Genomic DNA, 22,916 nt, shown 5'->3' with positions numbered 1-22,916 from the left:
GCTCGCGATTTCCGATGAGATAAATAATAAAAATGACTCTGTTATTGTTTTGATTGTTTTTCCATCATTCCTTGGCCCAGGGGCTATGTTCAAAATGTTGAGGCATTAATGCTGCCCACCTTTTGGTGTTCACAAGAAAATTGTAGTCCACTTCTAGAAACAAACAAATCTCCAGTGTCTTTGTCTTCTTCTTCTTCTTCTTCTTCTTCTTCTTCTTCATCATCATCATCCTCTTCTTCTCCTTCTACTTGTTCACGTGAATGTGTAGTGTCTTCTGATATTCCATGATCAGCTTCATCTGATGCTGTGATATGGTCTTTGTCAAGAGGTTCCATATATTCATTCAGTTAATTATCTATGTCCAATTCATTTTCATTGTCACTGACATCAGAATTGTATAGAATTTCCATGATTTCTTCGCTAGAAAGTCCTTTGGACATCCTTACTTGCAGATAAAATACTGACTCGTGTAATTTCAGCTCAACAGTGAACATCGAATTCAACTCAACAATAGTAACCAGCAACACTAACAGACATTGGATCTAAGGCAAAACTCAACAAAGAAGATGAATGGCAGATATATTTCCCAAAATCTTCGTTTTCTACAAATAAGAAAATAAGATGTTTCATACCAAGTGGGGTTGTCTCACAATCCCACCAATAAATGATTTGAATAACAAAGATAAAGCCAAAAAAATTAGACAGTCATGAGTGTGAATTCAATGTCAATCATTTTAGCACAAAGTCATGAAACCACAGGCATGTGGCCCTTCAGATAACATTATTGTAGGGAAAAAGTCAACCTGGCGTAGTCAGAATACCCCGCTTGGTAATGCGAGGGATAAGCAAATCTCTCGATAATAGTAGATATGTTCACCTATGTTTTTAAAGTGAAAAATGATATTTGTGATAAACATTTACAGACCTTTTATTAGATGTTATTTTAGTCCTCAGAACATATTCATACATAACAGTAATGTTATTCTCAATAACACCTCTGATAGGGAACTTTCAGAAAGGTACAAAAATAAAATAACAGAAAAATTGATACCAAAATACAACTATGTGAATAAAATACTGTTTTGTCCTGTGGTACATACATTATGATGAACAGTTTCTCTACTGTAATTTTTAGTTACTGAAGGACCTTTTGTTTCTCTTTTGCTTCTTCCTGTACTGCATACATGGCTATTTTCTAAATAACATCTGGTTGCTGGTGACTGTCTTCAAGCATATTGTGTAACCATAAAGTACTTTCATCATTCTCATATTTAAATAAATCCCTAACAGTCTATTTTTTTCTGGCTTCACTGAATTAAATGCCACTGTTGATAGTCTCAGCTATTCCAGTGCTCTATTACTGTATTTCTGCTTCCAAAGTTGGAGTGATGTATATGGACCTTTGTACATTAGTGAGCCTAGTACTGAACCATCTCCTTTTTATTTTAGAACAAATTACTTTTGAATTTTAAACACAGCTCCAGCTGTACATCTAACTGAATGAGAAGGGCTGCATGTACACACATCAAGAAAGTGCTGCCCTAACCCCTAGCATTGAGATAATGAAACAAAACCTTGGTAAAACATTCTACATAACCCACTTATTAATTGTTAACAATTTCCCAAAAAAGGGCACATAAACCTATGGACTCTTCTTCCAGAAAATGCCTCACTTGTCAAAGTGGATATCACAGGAAAAAACTTGGAACAGAGAGCATCTCATCGGCGTTCTAGGATGCAAACTGTTTCTTAGTTACTTGCAGTGTAAATTCAGGAGGTATTATTCCACAATTTATATCTTGGCTCTGCTGGAGTAGCCAATGGAACAGGCTTTCCTGTGCAAACAGCACATCAGATACGTAATATTACCAGAATGTACAATCTTGAACATGGCTGTTAACAGCAGCTATGAGTAAGCTTTGATTAGTAGAGTAAACAGCCAAACATTACTACATGTGACTTGAGCTGGTTTTCTCATGGTTCATTTAACATGTTTTAATCATTGTAACCAAATAACATCAAGTACTCCTGAAGAAGATACTCAGAGTAGTATTGAAACATAGGTCAAGTTTATATAAATGGCTGATTGGCTGTTCATGTTACTAATCTGTAATTACCAGAATGCTTCACCAATAGTGCTTCTAGTGTTATTGAGCTGTCGCTATATGGTGCTTTATGTTTTTACAAATTTTCTAATAGACCCTCTTTCACATGATGTGGCTAGAGGATAAAGTGATATTGTGCTGGATGCCAGGGTGTGGTAGAAACCTGGAGCAGGAGCTGATCGATGGAAAAACTGAGGGGGCTTGTACAGTATCTACACTAGCAAAACATAATGCTCTCCTGCCGAAATGCAAAGACCCACTCCCCCCCTCCCTGTCCCACATGTTGTAAGTTAACTGTTGATGATTAGGATAATGTTTCTTTGGAGGAAGAAATGGCTAGAAATGAAGGAAAACAAGCTGTAGTTGGTGAATACAACTATCTGACCTTGGAGTACCTCTCTGCAGACCTTTGGAAGATATAGTGTCTTAGAAATTTGCTTTCAGATAATACACTGCCCTCTAATTCATTGTTTCTTCTTCTGGTGATAGGAACCACACGTGTTTGGTACCTGTGCCATGTGAACATCTGGATGCCATATTAGTAAAATGCACCTAGTAGTGGGAGGGGGGAATCAAACAGCGAGGTCATCAATCCCATTGGATTAGGAAAAGATGGGGAAGGAAGTTGGCTGTGCCCTTTCAAAGTAACCACCCTGTCATTGACCTGAAGCGATTTAAGGAAATCACAGAAAACCTAAACTAGGATGGCTGGACGCAGTTTTGAACCATCATCATTTTGAATGCAGATTCAGTGCACTAACCACAGCACCACCTCACTCAGTATTTAACAGTGTAACCCATTTTAGGCAAAGAGTCAGTGTTATGCAATTATTAAATTCTAGTTTATCTTCACAGCTTTCTCTGGGAGTATTGAGAACCAACAAATAGCTTGGTCATCAAACTACTTTTAGCAATGAACCAACCCTTTCCACTTAAACATTTTTCAAATTTTTTGGTTTCATGTGAGGTATTTTACAGTTTTATTATTTTATTGGATTCTTAATTAATTTTCATCAGTGTGTATTAGCTGAAATGAGTCACTAACAACCATATTACAAAATTATGACATAAAATATCTGGCCAGTACTTACCTCCAGGAATACTATCCATGTGTTATGTTTCAGAGTTATTGGTTCCTTCTTCAGGGAGGGGAGAGTGTTTTCCCTCCCACTGAGCATGTATCAAATTCTTCAAAATATCACATTACATTGCTTGTTGTCAGTGCAGTGAGGGTCTTGCTTTCTCACTGTATGAATTTTTGGATTTTAAGTGTATATGTTTGGTGTAGATAAATGCAATGAAAGTTTGTTGTTGTGTTTTCATTATTGGCAGTAAAGGATGATTATGAAATTCAGGCTCAATAAATAGCCAGTTCCACTCAGACAGCACCAAGGAGTCTGCCAAGTGTAACGTCCCCACCAACAGATAATTATTGTGAAAAGTGCTTCATGCTCTCACTCACAAAAATACTTAATGTGTGTCACAAACATCCTTCCCTTTCCTGGTCAAATTCTAATAGTAAAAAATTTATTTTACCACCAAGAGAAAAATGAACTATCTCCAAATTGAAGACAACCTCACAAATGTGTGTTAGCAGCCTTAGCTATAGGAATAATTAACCCAGGAGTAGAAATTTATTCCCAACATACATGTTAACAACCAAGTTGTTATGTTTACATGCTCCATAACTTCATCAAAAAGTCTTAATAGCGCTCCTTATATAAAGCTCATGTATGACATGTAATTATAGATTATTGACAGTGATACTAGATTGAAATAACTTCAACATAAAAATTATCAAGAATCTGATAAGTATGATATCATTCTGGCTCTACAGGTACTAGTTTGAAACATTTAACTGTATGATACTGTTGATAACATTCAGTGTACTTTCATTCCACTACAGAAACTGATCTATGATCAATTTAATTTTTAGGTCTGTCTGTAATATTCCCAGAAGTTGTGCATGTTGTGGAAGGAGGTGATGTTTTGCTAAAATTGCTAAGGAGCAATCCAAACCAAAGATCATGTCTTCTTAAAACACCCAACACATCAGTTATTTATCCGCTCATATCAGAATTTGCTCATCATGTAAGTATGCAACACCTTTAACAGAACAGGTACACTAAAGTACATAACTATTGCATTCTAGTTTAAATTCAGCTTAACCCCAATATTATCAGTTTCTTCTGGAAATAACTTGCAGTGTGCTTTTCAGTTTGTTAATATTAAAAAAAAATGATGTGTGATATTTTACTCTGTGTAACTGGTATTGTTCAATGTACAATCTGAATTAATGCCTTACATGAAAAGGATAAAGTAGAGCTAAATGGGTACAATGAAATAGAAACCATGGAGATGTCATTTCCATATTTCCAGTACAAGAAGAAATATATTGAAATGTCACATTACATTAGTGCAAATAACTGAATGGAAATTCCTTTCTGGTGCAACGTTAGTGACACAAATGTGTTAATGCTAATTGCCTCTTAGTTACAAAGGAATATTCATAAACACCTTTTACAAAATAAGACCCTGTAAAAATTTAATAAATTGCCATTATACCACAGCCATGCAAAGGTTTTTGAAATCTCGCCAATTGAAAAAAAGTTGTCCTATATTCTTTTTTGGGTTACGTGGTCACTTATGGGACTTCGATAAATAGCCACAGCTTCTTGTCAGACTATGTTTTGCTTATTTAACATTTTCTTGTGTAGAAATATACCATTTTATGTAGTGCTGACACAACACGACAAGGCATATTTCTGCTCAGCGTTACAAGGATGTTTTAGAAACTTGTGCATAATGCAGACTGTAGTTATAAGGATTGTAGGACATGAAAGGGATGGAGTAATTGAGAGGGTCATGAGATGGAGTTGCAGCTTGCCCCGCATGTTATTCAATTCTTATGTTGAGAAAGCACTAAAGAAACCAAAGAGAAATTTGGAAAGGGATTCAAAGTTCATTGAGAAGAAATAAAAACTTCAAGATTCAATGGTATGCTTCCAAGTGTTCAGCCAAGTTGTTCTTTCCATTTTATGCACAATATTGTGATGACCAACCAAGGCATATTCTTTAGCTGTTATGAGTTGTGTTTTTGAACACCAGAAGCACAGTGTTAATCAATCATACAAAGAAAACCTGAAAGATCACATCACTTACTTCAAGCTTTTCTGATGACATGGTAAGTCTGTCAGATTCAAAAAAGATCTTGGAAAAACAAGTGAATGAAATGCATAGCATTTTGAAAAGATGCTATATGATGAGCATCAACAAAAGTAAAACAAAGTAATGGCATATTGTAAATTTGTCAGGTGATGCTAAGGGCTATAGATTAGGAAGTGAGATGCCTAAAATGGTAGACAAGTTTACTATTTGGGAATAAAAATATCCTACAGTTATACAAGTAACGAAAATACCAATAGCAAGAAAAGCTTGTCCAAAAAAGATTTGTATGTGAACACTATATATGAATTTGTGTGTTAAAAAATGAAGTTATTTTTCTGGGTAGAATGCTATATGGAAGTGAATCATGAATGATAAACACTACAGACAAGAAGAGAATAGAAGGTTCTGAAATATTTGTGATCATTCACAGAACTGCAGTTTGTGTTAAACATGTACTCATTAATCTGGTTATATCCATTAAATTAAAATTACATCCACCCTCCGAGTACTATCCGACAACACTTTCACATTGTACATTGTGCATAAAAATCTGTATTAGCTCCACTATGAGCATCTATTTAAAGGACCATTCACCCATCAATGGAACTGAAGTTCCTATGCATAGCACATGGAAACTTCCTGAAATAGGTTTAATATAAATGATTATCATGGTTCATTAACAAACCAACATTTACTTTATATTTACCACAATATAAAAATTTATTTTATAGACTAAGCTCCTATGCATGTTTCAACAGCAGCATCATACAGACACATCTACAAACATGGGAACGCCTGTAAAAAAGCAGATAATCGTGCCGGTAACACTGAATAAAATGTTCTTGGTTTTTCAACCATGTCAAGTTATTAAAATTGCACTAGCTCTTGGCCAAGTACTTTCTGATCATTTTCAAGTGCTATGACTGCCATTGGGCTGCCGGTACACCCATTATATACACTGGCCACCTCCTGTGACATCACTGGTGCCTGTAACATCACGATGTTTGGGCATATGTTGACTCGGCATTTGATGAGCCCACTTCAACTGCACAGTCACCGGATCCCACACAATGCTGAACTGCAGGCCACCATCCCTATTTAGTATGTTATTGGTCGCTTTTATTTGAATGATTTCTTTAATGACACAATCCCAGAATGCATTTGTGTTAGCCATGATGGATGTTTTGTCAAGTTTTATCTGGTGTCCATTTTTTAAGGCGTGCTCAGCTAAAGCAGAGTTATCAGTGATGGCTGGGTGATTAAACCTCTCAGGCTCCTTCCTGCACTGTTCCAAAGTGTGTACTGTTTGTCCAACATAAGACTGGCCACACTCACAAGGCTTCTTGTTGACCATAGGTTTTGAGAGACCTGCTGTGCGAAATGAGTCATATTCTCATGAAAGCAAAGTTATCAGCACCCTACATGACAAGAGCTGAGCACAACGGCCTGTGAGTGCTATGCAATAATGAGAGCATTGTGGTCCTTTCCTGCTGAAAATGGGAATGCAGCCATAATTATGGAACATGCAGCTTATGATATGAAGATTTATGCACTACTGGATGAAGATACTTACCGGAAACTCCCATGTGACCCAACATCGAGAATAATAAGAAAGACATCTGAACTTCTCAATTGTTCTTTGATGGAAGACTCTGTGGTCCAGAATCTTCTCCCACAGGCACCTAGACCACCTGCTGTTTGTGCTCTACCGAAGATCCGCAAGGATGGGACACCATTCCGCCTCATCGTATCCATCATTGGTTCACCAACATACAATCTGGTGAAGCACTTGTCCTGTCTCTTTGCTCCACATGTGGTACACTGTGAGCATCACATTATAAATTCAGCAGATTTTATCAACTAAATTAACTATCTTTGACTTAGTGAGGGTGACATTATATCATTGTTGATGTGGTAGCATTAACTATGGATGTGCCTGTCAAAGACTGTTTAGATCTAGTATCCCAGTTATTTGTAAGTGAAATGGTCGAGCTATTTAGGCACACTCTGACATCTTATTTTCTGTACAACAGCTAGTATTACAATGAAATGGAGGACATTGCAATTGGTAGCCTGTAAGAACCAGCTGCTGCAAACCTCTTCATCGAGAATTTTGAGGATATTGTCTTGGACACCATGCCTTTAAACCCTAGTTGTTTCTTTCTGTATGTTCGTAATTTGGCCCCATGCTCATTAGGAACTTGACAAGTTCTTGTAAAACCTCAGTGGCATTAACAGTAACACCCAGTTTACCACAAAGGCAGAAAAAATGACAATGCATTGCCCTTCCTTGAGGTTCTCATCTCCAGAAAATTAAATGGATGCATCTAAAGGAAACCCACACACACCAATCTGTACTTGCATGCAATCAGCCATTATCACCCAGCACAGAAGCACACCATTTTACACACATTGGTACATTGTGCAAGAATGATATCAGATGCTGACAACCTGCCCCATGAGCTGAGCCACCTGCAGAAGGTCTTCAGGAACAATGGCTATAACGTCCATCAAATAAATGAAGTGATTTCATGCAAGACTCACAACAAGACCACTGATGAGGAGCAGGAAAAGAAACTTGCTTTCTTGCCATTCTGTGGCTCCATGTCAGACCAGATAAGCTGCCTGCTAAAATGACACAAGATCAAGTCAATCTTTGGGCCTCTGACAAAAATCCATCAGTTACTGAGACCGGTTAAAGATGCAGCAGGTTCTGGAACACCTGGGGTCTACAAGATACCTTGCAAGTGTGGCCAGTCTTATGTTGGACCAACAGTACACACTGTGGAACAATGCAGGAAGAAGCATGAGAGGTTTTATTGCGTACACTATCCCGACAAATCTACTTTAGCCGAGTGTACTTTAGAAAATAGACACTAGATGAAATTGGACAAAATATCCATGATGGCCATCAGGTAGTGAAGGGAGACGAAAATTTAATAGTCATGGGTGACTGGAATTTGAGAGTAGGAAAAGGGAGAGAAGGAAACATAGTGGGTGAATATGGATTGGGGGAGAGAAATGAAAGAGGAAGCCGTCTGGTAGAATTTTGCTAACACTTGGTTCAAGAATCATAAAAGAAGGTTGTATGCATGGAAGAATCCTGGAGATACTAGAAGGTATCAGATAAATTATATAATGGTAAGACAGAGATTTAGGAACCAGGTTTTAAATTGTAAGACATTTCCAGGGGCAGATGTGGACTCTGACCACAATCTATTGGTTATGAACTGTAGATTAAAACTGAAGAAACTGCAAAAAGGTGGGAATTTAAGGAGATGGGACCTGGATAAACTGACTAAACCAGAGGTTGTGCAGAGTTTCAGGGAGAGCATAAGGCAACAATTGACAGAAATGGGGGAAAGAAATACAGTAGAAGAGGAATGGGTAGCTCTGAGGGATAAAGTAGTGAAGGCAGCAGAGGATCAAGTAGGTAAAAAGACGAGGGCTAGTATAAATCCTTGGGTAACAGAAGAAATACTGAATTTAGTTGATGAAAGGAGAAAATATAAAAACGCAGTAAATGAAGCAGGCAAAAAGGAATACAAATGTCTCAAAAATGAGATCGTCAGGAAGTGCAAAATGGCTAAGCAGGGATGGCTAGAGGACAAATGTAAGGATGTAGAGGCTTATCTCGCTAGGGGTAAGATAGATACTGCCTACAGGAAAATTAAAGAGACCTTTGGAGAAAAGAGAACCACTTGTATGAATATCAGGAGCTCAGAAGGAAATCCAGTTCTAAGCAAAGAAGGGAGAGCAGAAAGGTGGAAGTAGTATATAGAGGGTCTATACAAGGGCGATGTACTTGAGGACAATATTATGGAAATGGAAGGGGATGTAGATGAAGATGAAATGGGAGATACGATACTGCGTGAAGAGTATGACAGAGCACTGAAAGACCTGAGTCAAAACAAGGCCCCGGGAGTAGACAACATTCCATTGGAACTACTGACAGCCTTGGGAGAGCCAGTCCTGACAAAACTCTACCATCTGGTGAGCAAGATTTATGAGACAGGCGAAATACCCTCAGGCTTCAAGAAGAATATAATAATTCCAATCCCAAAGTAAGCAGGTGTTGACAGATGTGAAAATTGCCTAACTATCAGTTTAATAAGTCACAGCTGCAAAATACTAACGCAAATTCTTTACAGACGAATGGAAAAACTGGTAGAAGCCGACCTCGGCAAAGATCAGTTTGGATTCCGCAGAAATATTGGAACACGTGAGGCAATACAGACCCTACGACTTATCTTAGAACATAGATTAAGGAAAGGCAAACTTACATTTCTAGCATTTGTAGACTTAGAGAAAGCTTTTGACAATGTTGACTGGAATACTCTCTTTCAAATTCTAAAGGTGGCAGGGGTAAAATACAGGGAGCAGAAAGCTATTTACAATTTGTACAGAAACCAGATGGCAATTATAAGAGTCTAGGGGCATGAAAGGGAAGCAGTGGCTGGGAAGGGAGTGAGACAGGGTTGTAGCCTCTCCCCGATGTTATTCAGTCTGTATATTGAGCAAGCAGTAAAGGAAACAAAAGAAAATTTCGGAGTAGGTATTAAAGTCCTTGGGGAATAAATAAAAACGTTGAGGTTCGCTGATGACATTGTAATTCTGTCAGAGACAGCAAAGGACTTGGAAGAGCAGTTGAACGGAATGGACAGTGTCTTGAAAGGAGGATATAAGATGAACATCAACAAAAGCAAAACGAGGATAATGGAATGTAGTCGAATTAAGTCGGGTGATGCTGAGGGAATTAGATTAGGAAATGAGACTCTTAAAGAAGTAAAGGAGTTTTGCTATTTGGGGAGCAAAATATCTGATGATGGTCGAAGTAGAGAGGATATAAAATGTAGACTGGCAATGGGAAGGAAAGCATTTCTGAAGAAGAGAAATTTGTTAACATCGAGTATAGATTTAAGTGTCAGGAAGTCGCTTCTGAAAGTATTTGTATGGAGTGTAGCCATGTATGGAAGTGAAACATGGACGATAAATAGTTTGGACTAGAAGAGATTAGAAGCTTTTGAAATGTGGTGCTACAGAAGAATGCTGAAGATGAGATGGGTAGATCACATAACTAATGAGGAGGTATTGAATAGAATTTCGGAGAAGAGGAGTTTGTGGCACAACTTGACAAGAAGAAGGGATCGGTTGGTAGGACATGTTCTGAGGAATAAAGGGATCGCCAATTTAGTATTGGAGGGCAGCGTGGAGGGTAAAAATCGTAGAGGGGGACCAAGAGGTGAATACACCAAGCAGATTCAGAAGGATGTAGGTTGCAGTAGGTACAGGGAGATGAAGAAGCTTGCACAGGATAGAGTAGCATGGAGAGCTGCATCAAACCAGTCTTAGGACTGAAGACCACAACAACAACAACAACAACAACAAAGCCACCTTTGTCCAGGGCAGCAGCTGAAGACAGTTGACAGTGGCCAGCACAACTTGGAAGCTGTATCTGGATTGTAGCATATTGCCCTTGCATCTGTACATAACAAGTGCAGTCCCTGTCCACCTTTAATCTATGTTTGTATGTACAAGAAAGACTGTAACTTTAACCCAAGCAGTCACTTGATGTAATCTAAGTACTGCTGCTGTTCTACTTCTGGTTATCATTACATTACAAGGTCAGCTCATTTGACACTAATGCTTGTGGAACACATGAAAACTAAGTGTAAGTTAATCAACATTAACCTTGTAGTTAAATACACAGATATTAGCACATACATTCTTCTCCACAGCTGCTCATGTCTCATAGACAGAGTTGTGCACAGATACAAAAAAGCTATCTACCTCCACACTGCATTTGCTAAATCCTTGTCCACATCTGCCACTGAAATAAAAATCACCAATAACACCCTAAGTAGAGATGGTGGCCTGCAACGAAGCGACGTGTGGGATCCAGCAATCACATGGTTGAAGCTGGTACATGAAACACTGAGTCAATATATGCCCATATATGGAAATGTCACTAGCACCAGTGACATCACAGCCAGCAGATAGTTGTATATAAGGGGTGTACCAGCAGTGCACTGTTAGTTATACCAATCTGGTAATTATAACAGTCTACAGATTCCCTACTGGAAACTTTCAGTTTATGAGAAATCTAGACACATTATTGAGCTACCTGTAAGACAAGAAGAAACAGTTAGTAGTTTATGGAGATTTCAGTGTAGATTTTATGAAAGACACAGACAGGAAAAATGAACTGGAATCATTATTTGGGTGTTACAGTCTGATTTCAGCACTTAGTTTTCGAACTCATGTGCAGCAAGATAGTATGACCCTGATTGATAACATGTTTGAAGAAAGTGCTCACACTGAAACAATTAATGTGTACCAAATTGTTAATGGACTATCTGATCATGATGCACAATTAATGGAAATAAACAATATTGCACCTTTCAGCCCTTGAGCAGGTTCATATGAAGCAGTGAAGCTTATTAATGAGAACAGGATGCAATGTTTTAAGAGTAAGTTAAAAGAGATGGTACGAGATGAGGCACATATTGAAAGAGATGCTAATGTCAAATTCAATTTATGCCATAGAAAATTTGTGTCAATATTTGAAAGTAGTTTTGCTAAAATGTTATCCAGAAAACCAATTTCAAAAATAGGTAAGCCGTGTATAAATAAGGGAATTAAAATCACATGTAAAGGAAAGAGGGACATTTATGTAAAGGCCAGAAAAAGTCAAGATCCAACGTTACTAGCAAACTGCAAAAAATACTGTAATATTTTTAGGTAAGTCATTTAAGTGCCCAGAAGTGTGCATGTCCAGACAGAAACACACAATGCAGATAATAAGATTAAAACTATATGGGATACTGTCAAACAGGAGACAGGATAGCCAGTTGGTGTGTAAGATACCATAATGATGAAGCCAAATGACAATGTTGTGTTTAGTAATTCATAAGCTGCAAGTACTTTTAACAATCGGTTTCTAGATGTAGCAGCAGAAATAGGATTAAATGGTTCTGTTGAAGAAGCAATGTAATACATTAAAAATGCTGCTCCACAAAACTTTAAGCAACAGGCCTTAAATAATAAAATATCAGCAGTTGATATTTTTTGTGGTCTTTCCAAGTGTTTGAGTGTGTATCTCATGTTACACTCTTAGAAAAACTTCAATTTTATGGAATTGATGGCTTTACACACAAATGGTTTGAATCATACTTAACAGACAGAATGCAAAATCTGTGCTGAATAACTCAAACAGTGTTGGTAAGGTAGAAAAGTTTAGTACCTAGGGAGATATCACAAAGGGAGTCACACAGGGTTCAATTTTGGGTTCACTCCTCTCCCTTATATAAGTGAATGACCTTCCAATTAACATTCAGCCAGCAGCGTTGGTACTTTTGCAGATGATACTAGTGTTATCTTCCTCCTATGAACCATGGACATTGCTGATGATGGGGAGGCTTGCGTGCCTCAGTGACACAGATAGCCATATCGTAGGTGCAACCACAATGGAGGGGTATCTGTTGAGAGGCCAAACAGACTTGTGGTTCCTGAAGGAGGCAGCAGACTTTTCAGTAGTTGCAGGGCCAATGACTGGATGATTGACATATCTGGCCTTGTAATATCCCCCAAAACAGCCTTGCTGGCCTGGTACTGTGAATGACTGAAAGCAACAGGAAACTACAGCTGAAATTTTTCCCTATGGAATGTACTGTATGGTTAAATGATGATGACATTGCCTTGGGTAAAATCTTCCGGAGGTAAAATAGTCCTCCATTTGGATCTCTGGGCGGTTACTACTCAGGATGACATTGTTATCAGGAAAAACAGAACTAGTGTTCTACAGATCTGAGCGTGGAATTTCAGATCCCTTAATCAGGTAGATTGATTAGAAAATTTAAAAAGGGAAATGGATGGAACCATGGGGAAGCTACTCTGAAACGCATAGCGAACTCATTATTGTAATCAAGTTAGGCACAAAGCCCACACCCACCTCAGTAGTACAAGTTTATATGCCAACTAGCTCTTCAAATGAGGAAGCGATTGAGGAAATGTATGATGAGATAAAAGAAATTATTTAGATAGTTACAGGAGATGATAATTTAATAGTCATGGGGGACTGGAATTTGATAGTACAGAAAGGAAGAAAGGGAAAAGTAGTAGGTGAATATGGACTGGGGAAAAGGAATGAAAGAGGAAGGTGTCTGGTAGAGTTTTGCACAGAGCATAATTTAATGATAGCTAACACTTAATTTAAGCATCATCAAAGAAGTTTGTATATGTGGAAGAGACCTGGAGACACCAGAGGGTTTCAGATTGATTATATAAAGGTAAGACAGAGATTTCGGAATGAGGTTTTCAATTGTAAGATATTTTGAGGGGCAGATGTGGACTCTGACCACAATTTATTGGTTATGAACTGCAGATTAACACTGAAGAAACTGCAAAAAGGTAGGAATTTAAGGAGATGGGACTTGGATAAACTGAAAGAACCAGAGGTTCTAGATAGTTTCAGAGGGAGCATCAGGGAGCAACTGACAAGAACAGGGGAAAGGAATACACTAGAAGAAGAATAGGTAACTTTGAGAGATGAAATAGTGGAAGCAGCAGAGGACCAAGTAGGTAAAAGGACGAGGGCTAGTAGAAATCCTTGGGTAACACAAGAGATATTGAATTTAATCAATGAAAAGAGAAAATGTGAAAATGCAATAAATGAGGTAGGTGAAAGGGAATACAAACGTCTAAAAAATTAGATTGACAAGAAGTGCAAAAAGACTAAGCAGGAATGGCTAGAGGACAAATGTAAGGATGTAGAAGCATATATCACTAATGGTAAGATAGATGTTGCATACAGGAAAATTAAAGAGACCTTGAGAGAAAAGAGAACCATCTGTATGAAATCAAGAGCTCAGATGAAAAACCAGTTCTAAGCAAAGAGGGGAAAGCAGAAAGGTGGAAGGAGTATATAGAGGGTTTGTGTTAGGGAGATGTAGTTCAGGGCAGTATTATGGAAATGAAAGAGGACATAGATGAATATGAAAAGGGAGATACAAAACTGCATGAAGAATTTGACAAAGCACTGAAAGACTTAAGTTGAAATAAGGCTCAGGGAGTAGACAACACTCTGTTAGAGCTACTGATAGCACTGGGAGAGCCAGCCATGACAAAATTCTTCCATCTGGTGAGCAAGATGTACAAGACAGGTGAAATACCCACAGACTTCAAGAAGAATATAGTAATTCCAATGAAAGCATATGCTGACAAATGTGAAAATCACTGAACTATCAGTTTAGTAAGTCATGGATGCAAAATACTAACATTAATCCTTTACAGTAGAATGGAGAAACTGGTGGAAGACTATGTCAGACAAGATCAGTTTGGATTCTGGAGAAATGTGGGAACACACAAGGCAATACTTACCCTATGACTTCTCATAGAAGATAGGTTAAGGAAAAATAAACCTATGTTTATAGCACTTGTAGATTTAGAGAAAGCTTTTGACAATGTTGACTGGAATACTCTCTTTCAAATTCTAATGGTGGTAGGGGTAAAATACAGGGAGTAAAAGGCTATTTACAATTTGTACAGAAACCAGATGGCAGTTGTAAGAGTCAAGGGGCATGAAAGGGAACAGTGAGTGAGAAGGGAGTGAGACAGGGTTCCAGCCTATCCCCAATGTCATTCAATCTGTATATTGAGCAAGCAGTAAAGGAAACAAAAGAAAAATTTGGAGTAGGAAATGACTAGTTGTGATAAACGGTACCCTACGCCATACACTGTGTGGTGGTTTGCGGAGTATGTATGTAGATATTGGTGTAGAGATATTGTTGATATCCCTTGCAGTACTGAGTCATGTGCTTTTTTGAAGTTAAGAGTTCCTGCAGCTACCTGATTCCCTTGGCCCATGGCTTTTAGAGTGTTGTATAATAAAATGGAGTAGGAATTAAAGTCCCGGTAGCAGAAATAAAAACTTCAAGGTTTGCCAATGACATTGTAATTCTGTCGGGGATAGCAAAGGTCTTGGGAGAGCAGTTGAACAGAATGGACATGTCTTGAGAGAAGGACATAAGCTGAACATCAACAAAAGCAAAATTAAGATAATGGAATGCAGTCAATTTAAATCATATGATGCTGAAGGAATTAGATTAGGAAATGAGAGACTTAAAGTAGTAGATGAGTTTTGCTCTGTGGGAAGCAAAATAACTGATGATGGTTGAAGTAGGGAGGATATAAAATTTAGACTGGCAATAGCAAGAAAATCATTTCTGAAGAAGAGAAACTTGTTAACATTGAGTAAGGATTTCAGTGTCAGGAAATCTTTTCTGAAAGTATTTGTGTGGAGTGTAGCCACGTATGGAAATGAAACATGGACAGTAAACAATTTATACAAAATGAGAATAGAAGCATTTGAGATGTGGTGCTACAGAAGAATGCTGTAGACCTTGTAACTAATGAGGAGGTACTGAGTAGATTTGGAGAGAAGAGGAATTTGTGGTACAACCTGACCAAAATAAGGGATTGGTTGGTAGGACACATTCTGAGGCATAAAAGGATCACAAATTTAGTACTGGAGTTAAGTGTGAGGATAGAAATCATAAGGGAGACCAAGAGATGAATACAGAAAGCAGATCGGAAGGATGTAGACCAAGAGATGAAGAGGCTTGCACAGGATAGCGTAGCATGGAGAGCTGCATCAAATCAGTCTTTGGACTGAAGACCATAGCAACAACAACAACAACATGTGTGCTTAGATGCATTATGAATAAGTTCTGAGTAAGAAGGTGGGCCCTACTTAATATTAAAATCTCCTAATGGTGTTGTATGTAATTTAGGGTAAATTATCCAAATGTTTTACTTATTTTTCTTCAGAAGGTATATCCACAAGTGTGACCATATTTACAACAATATTCTTTCATTTTTACAGCAAAATGAATATCAAAAGGTAAAATATTTTGGTGGTAATATAAATACAGATTGTGGTGTACGGATCAATAACGTAACTGCTGAAGATGTAGGATACTGGCGACTTACGTCAATATCACATATTTATGAGAAGGTTGAAGGTGCTTCGAAAATATCATTAAGTAAGTGCAAGCATTAATTTTGAAAAGTAATATGTACTCAGCCATTGTACCTTAGTACAATAAGAATTTCACTGGATAGTGTTTAAGTATTCACTGGTATAACAATTTATTTCTGATACACCTTGTATTGTTATTCTAGGTTCTAGTTCTTCTTCAGCAGTGAAGCTTTTGATTGGTACTAAGCCTGTTATAAACTTTGGTGATCTCCAGCATTGTACTACATATTACATGAATAATAAGTACAAGAAAATTAATGTAGATGTTAAAAATGCTTCTTGTACTAACAGTAAGTAGCTCTGTAAATGATGCTGGTATGCCTGTTGCATAATGAGATTTATTTTCATACATTAGACTGAATAAGCAACAAATGCTAATACTGTGTGCACAAGAAAGAACTTATTGTGACAAACTGCAGCATGTAGTTAAAACTGGCTATTCTACTTTGGAGTAATGCTAAATTGATTTGAATCTTCAATTTCTTGAATCATAACCACATTGTTCATGACTAAACTGGAAATTATATGCAAAAATGATGTACAATCTTGAGATATACTGCAAATGAAATATCTATTTTATCAAAATTACAAATTAGTTGTTCAATCAAATTTCAAATCAGTTGTTCTTTCCTTTTCATATTGTCCAATAGGTCTCCCTTAACCCAGGGTTCTGGGTGACTTTTCTGAATTGTACCCCTTTTCCTAAACTTCTCCAGTCATTTTCCTTCACCCCTCATCCTTCCCCTTCAACTCTTCTGGCAGAAGGAGGAGTCACTGGCTCTGTAAGCTTGTAAAAGTTAAATCCTTTTGTATGTGTGTGTTCCTCTGCCACTGCTTGGTGAGTAGATTTTTTATCTATCTGTTTATATTAAATCAGTTGTTAAGTTAGAGAAAATATTACCTGCAAGCAGAGCAAAACAGCATGTAAAATTAAAAATTAAAACAGTTAATAAATCAGTAAACAAAGTTCTATTTACTTGAGATTTTACTAATTGAGTGGCTTAGGGTTCTTGCAAGATACTATTTTATCAGCTAGGAAGTCTTACATGTCAGGAGTGAAGCTTATTGTGTCTGTGGCTGTGATGATTGCATGTAATATGTAATGATGTGTTTGTATTATTGATGATGAGAATGAAAGAGAGAGAGGAGAGGGAAACAAAACCCAATGCCATGAGTCCTGTTGAGAGGTTTGGAATTTCACAATGAAAATTTCTTCCATTACCACAATTTGAGCCTTCCACTGCTGAGTCCAGTAACACTGCACAAGTATCAACTAGGAACTTTCACTACAATTTGGTTAAGAGAGCAAGGATAGTATTCTGAACAAAGAAATATTGAAAAGTCAGAATAAGATGATTGAATGGAACACAAATGTGATTCTCTCCTAATCATGTCTGTGCTGAGGATGGCATAATGGTTTCCAATGTACCTTCTCTCATCTACTCTCTCTATAATTTAATTTACAGCAGTACTGTTATCCACCTTGTGCATTAACAATTATTTCTTGTGTGTAGCTTGTAGGGCTCCCAAATGCAGTACAGTGACACACTGTGGGGTGACCTTCCCCCACCCCCACCCTTCCCCTCTCTTTCTGCCCTGTTCCTACTGCTTTTGCATAGCCCTTTAGTTCCTCCAGTGATTTTGACATCTTGCACTAACTAAACAATCCTGTGAAAAATGTGTTGCTCTCTGTTAGATTTTGACTATTCCTTCTATTAATCCAAATTGGTAAGATTAATACTCAAGAATCAGCAAATAAGTGTTTCATAAGCCATTTGTTTCATGGATGAATTACATTTCATTAAGACTCTTCTTATGAATCTCAGTCAGGTGTCCACTTTTCCTACTGTTTGTTTGATGTGGTCATGCCACCTTAAGTGACCCTGGGGGGGTTATTTCCGGCAATTTGCCACTAATAGTGTAATTATGGAGTAGTGAATTTCTTCTCCTATATATGTGCAATACCTAACACTTATTTACATTCCGGGACAACTGCCAATCCCTGCATCATTCATCAATCCTCCACAGGTCTCCCTGCAGTTTTCTACAGTCTTCTGACTTGCTACCTTCCTACAGACAACCGAATCATCTGCAGACAGCTTCGTGGAGCTTCTGGCATTACTCACTAGATCAGGTGTGGACTGCATGTGGCCCACTTATCTCAGTTAATCCTGACATTACCTTTCGTGAAACTTTGTTCTGTTAAGAGGGGAACCAGTGATGTGTTAAGTTATACCTGCAAGGAAGCCTTGAATCCAATCACAAAGTTGGTCCAGTATTAAGTAAGCTCATACTACTTATGCTACATGACAATACAGAACTGTATCAAATGCCTTCAAGGAACTTGGCATCAAACTGAGCACCAGTGTTTATGATTCCCCATACTCATGGATGAAAAGAGCAAGCTGAGTTTTGCAAGATATCTGTTTGTGGAATCTATATTTACTTTTATAGAGGAGGATTTTCATTCTCCAAAAACATGCACATCAAATATGTTCCATAGTCCTATAACAGATTGATATGAACAATATAGGTCTGTAATTATGACATCTATGCTAAAACCTCCTTGAAAATGGGATTGACCTACACTTTTTTCCAGTCACTAGATACACTTTGTTGCTGCATCAAGCTGCAATAAACTGCTGCTAGGAAGAGAACAAAGTCTTTCACATAATCTCTATAGAGTCTTATGAGTATCTAATTTAGTTCAGATGCCTTTTCGTTGCCAAGTGATTGTAGGAGCTTTTTTATTCTGTGACCGCTTATCTCAAATCTGCCATTTCAGCATTCATGTGATGTCTGAAAGGAGAGACTGTATTAAGATCCTCTTCTTGAAACTGTTTCAGAAAACTGAATTCAATATTTCGGCCTTCTCTCTATCATGTTGCATTTCAGTACCAGTAAGGTCATAGAGTGACTGAACAGATGGTTTTGATCCATACACTGATTTTATGTAAGATCAAAACATCTTATGGTCCTTAGTCACATTAGTTGGCGTAACTTTATTTTGATAGTCACTGATTGCTTCTCTCATTGCGCTCCTTACGCTCATATTTGCTCTGCTCAGCTTTGGTTCATCAGCTAGGTTTAGATTTATTTGAAATATGAGACAGAGCTCTCTTTTCTTATGTAGCAACTATCATACATGGGTATTAAACCATGGTGGATTTTTCCATCCCTTAAAATCTTGGTTGGAACATATTTGCCTAAGGCATATTGAATGAGGCTTCTGAATTTTATCTACTTGTGCTCCATATCTTCATCCTCAACACTGAATGTTTGATGTGGGCTATTCAGATACTCTACAATTTGTATCCTATCTCTCTTTCTGAACAAAATATTTTCCTACCATTCTTAACAGTCCTTGTTAATAGCCATAGTCATTGATGCTATCACAGCCTTATGATCACTGATGCTCTCCTCATTGTCAGCTAATTTGAAAAGCTCAGATCTGTTTTGTTGTTAGGAGGTATAGGATGTTATCCTTATGAGTTGGTTTGGTTCTCTAATTATCTGCTCAAAACAATTTTTGGATAAGACATCCAGAATAACGCCATGGGAATGCCTATCTCTGGCACCAATTTTGATCTGAGGGCTCTCCCATTCTGTAGCTGACAAACTGAAGTCTCCCTATATTACAGAACAACAGTCTGCAAGTTTTTTTCTAAAGCACTCTGCCACATCGCCTCCTGATGCAGGTTTTAGTATCTGCAATAGGCATAACAATGCTGCTACTTGACACAGTTGGTCAGCATGGCTACTATGCAGGCTGACGGTGACTTGGTAACTACCAGAGAACAGAATGCTATGAGTGGAACAAACTCGCCATGCTAACTGAATTGTGGGAAGTGGAATATCTTAACCTGCATAGATATGCACATGACAATATACTTGACATGTCATTGGCGAGGATGGCTAACAACTGCGCATACAACAACTCTCAGCTGAAGCACAAGACTAGGTCTGCAGTGGTTCAATTCTGGAGGAGCGCTATCTGTCTCCACCTCCTGCTACTTGTGAGCAAACACCTCCACCAGGCACTGGACTTAAGATCAGGAAGACGATGGTTTAAACCCATGTCCAGTCATTCTGATTTAGGTTTTCCATGATTTCCCTAAATCACTTCAGGCAAATGCCAGGGTGGTTCCTTTGATTTCTTTGCCCATCCTTCGCTAATCCGAGCTTGTTCTCTGTCTCTAATGATCTTGTTGTCGATGGGACTTTAAAACACTATTCTCCTTCTCCTCCTCCATCAGCTGGTCTGCCCATATGATGTGATGAATGTACCCTCCATGACAGGCTCCTGAACTACTCCACTGTTCTACCCATGCCAACTCATCTGCCCACATTGGGACATCTGCTGATGGAGATACTAAACAGGTGACCTGTAAAAGTGTCTGATTATTGTGTCTGACACATCTTTGATGCTTAGCTATATTTTTTTTATCAAACTTGTTGGTCAGAGAAAGATATGGAACACTGATTATGTACTATAAAATGGATGGAGTACCAGCAATATGAAATGGAGAGGTGTCTACTTACCACATGAAAAGATTGTAACAGGGGGAAGTAAGGATGGTGATAAGAGGGGGAGGGGGGTTAAATTGTAGAAGCACAGCGAGGATTGACTACAGTAAGCAGTTTCAGATGGATGTAAGTTACAATAGCTGTACAGAGATAAACAGACTGACACATTTGAAAGTAAACTGAACTATCAGATAAAGAGTTCTTCTTTTCTTCAGGCTAATAAAACAAACAAACAAACACACACACACACACACACACACACACACACACACACAGGGTCACTGTTGAATTATGAACAGAAAAGAAGGATTAGATGAAGATCATATGGGAAATATGATACTGTGAGAAGAATCTGATGAAACACTGAAAGACCTAAGTTGAAACAAGGCACATGAAGTAGATGACATTCCCTAAGAATTATTGAGATACTTGTGACAACCAACCATGACAAAACTATTCCTCCTGGCGTATAAGATATACAAAATAGGCAAAATACCCTCATGCTTTAAGAAGAATGCAGCATTCACTATTGCAAAGAAGCCAGTTATTGATAAGTGTGAATATTACTGAACCATCAGTTATTAACAGCCTGTTGTAAAATACTGACATGAATCATTAACAGAAAGTTGTAAATACTGGCAGAAGCCAACCTTGAGGTAAAATCAGTTTGGGGATCTGGAGAAATGTGGTGCACAATTGACACTGCACCTTATCTTAGAGAAGATAGACTGAAAAATGGCAAATCTGCATTAATATCATTTTTTAATTTAAAGAAATCTTTTGATAAAATCAATTGAAATATCCTTTTTTAAGTCTGAATGTTTCAGGGGTAAAATATAAAGAATGAAAACTTATTGACAACTTGTACAGAAGCCAGACTCCAGTCATGAATGTTGAAGGACAGTGAATGGGTGCAGTAGTTGAGGAAGACTCATAGCCTGTCACCAATTTTGTTCACTCTGCACACTGAACATGCAGTGAGGGAAACCAAAGAGAAATTTGGAAAGGGAAATAAAGTTCAAGGAGAATGAATAAAAACTGAAGATTTGCTGAAGGAACTGTAATTATATCAGAGGCAGAGGCAGCAAAGGACTTGCAAGAGTAGTTGACTTGAATGGATTGTCTCTTAAAAAGGCTTAGGGATGGGTAACGGAAAATAGTTAAAATAAATCCTGCGATGCAGAAGGAAGTAGCTTAGGATGTGAGGCACTGAAGTGATAGACAGGTTTTGCTATTTGGAGAGCAGAATAACTGATGATGGTAAAAACAAAGATAATATAAAATGCAGACTTGTAAAAGCAAAAAAAAGATTTTCTGAAAAAGAGAGATGTTTCACCTCAGCATAGCAAATCTAATTGGGGAGAGTAGAATGTTATGGCACAAATTGCATAAAAGAAGGGAACAGCTGATTGGACACAACAGGAGGCATCAAGGGATGATTAATTGGATCATAACAGAGGGAAGTAATTAGGGTGGTAAGAGGGGGAGGGGGGGGGGTAAAATTGTAGAAGCACAGTGAAGCTTGACTACAAATGGATGTAAGTTACAGTAGCTATACAGAGATAAAGGGGCCCAAACATAATGACGTTCTTCATCAGAATGACCTCCTCAATGCCAACCTGTATGGATTCTGAAAACATTGATCATATGTAACCCAATTCACACTTTTCTCACATGACATACTGAAAGCTTTGGATCATGCTAATTGGGTAGGTGCAGTATTTATTGATTTCCGGAAAGCATTTCACTCAGACCACATGTACACTTATTGTCAAAAGTAAAATCATGTGGGGTATCAAGTGAAATTTGTGACTGGATTGAAGACTTATTGCTAGGGAGAGTCAATGGAGAGTCTTTGTCAGATTTAGAAGTAACTTCAGGTGTGCTCTAGCGAAGTGTGTTGGGACCCTTTCTGTTAATGTTGTATATTGATGACCTTGTAGGCAATATTATTAGTAACCTCAAGCTTTTTGCAGATGATACAGTTATCTATCATGAATTACTGTCTGAAAGAGGCTGCATAAATATTCAGTCGGATCTTGATAAGATTTCAAAACTGTGCAAGGATTGGCAACTTA

The 22,916-nt window shown here is 37.9% G+C and overlaps 1 protein-coding gene across 1 annotated transcript in view; it reads left to right on the top strand.

Moving 5' to 3' along the window:
• The window catches only part of LOC124605275, a 177,710-nt gene that overhangs the window by 46,643 nt on the left and 108,151 nt on the right, over positions 1–22,916 (top strand). Inside the window, exons 2-4 of the mRNA XM_047136845.1 lie at positions 4,042–4,196; positions 16,156–16,315; positions 16,455–16,601. Coding sequence (XP_046992801.1) covers positions 4,042–4,196; positions 16,156–16,315; positions 16,455–16,601 — 462 coding nt within the window. The remainder of the gene's footprint in view (positions 1–4,041; positions 4,197–16,155; positions 16,316–16,454; positions 16,602–22,916) is intronic.

The sequence above is a fragment of the Schistocerca americana genome, chromosome 3 (genome assembly GCF_021461395.2).
Source record: "Schistocerca americana isolate TAMUIC-IGC-003095 chromosome 3, iqSchAmer2.1, whole genome shotgun sequence".
NCBI lineage: Eukaryota > Metazoa > Arthropoda > Insecta > Orthoptera > Acrididae > Schistocerca > Schistocerca americana.
The sequence above is the reverse complement of the archived record's forward strand: the minus strand, read 5'-3'. Positions and strand labels throughout refer to the sequence as shown.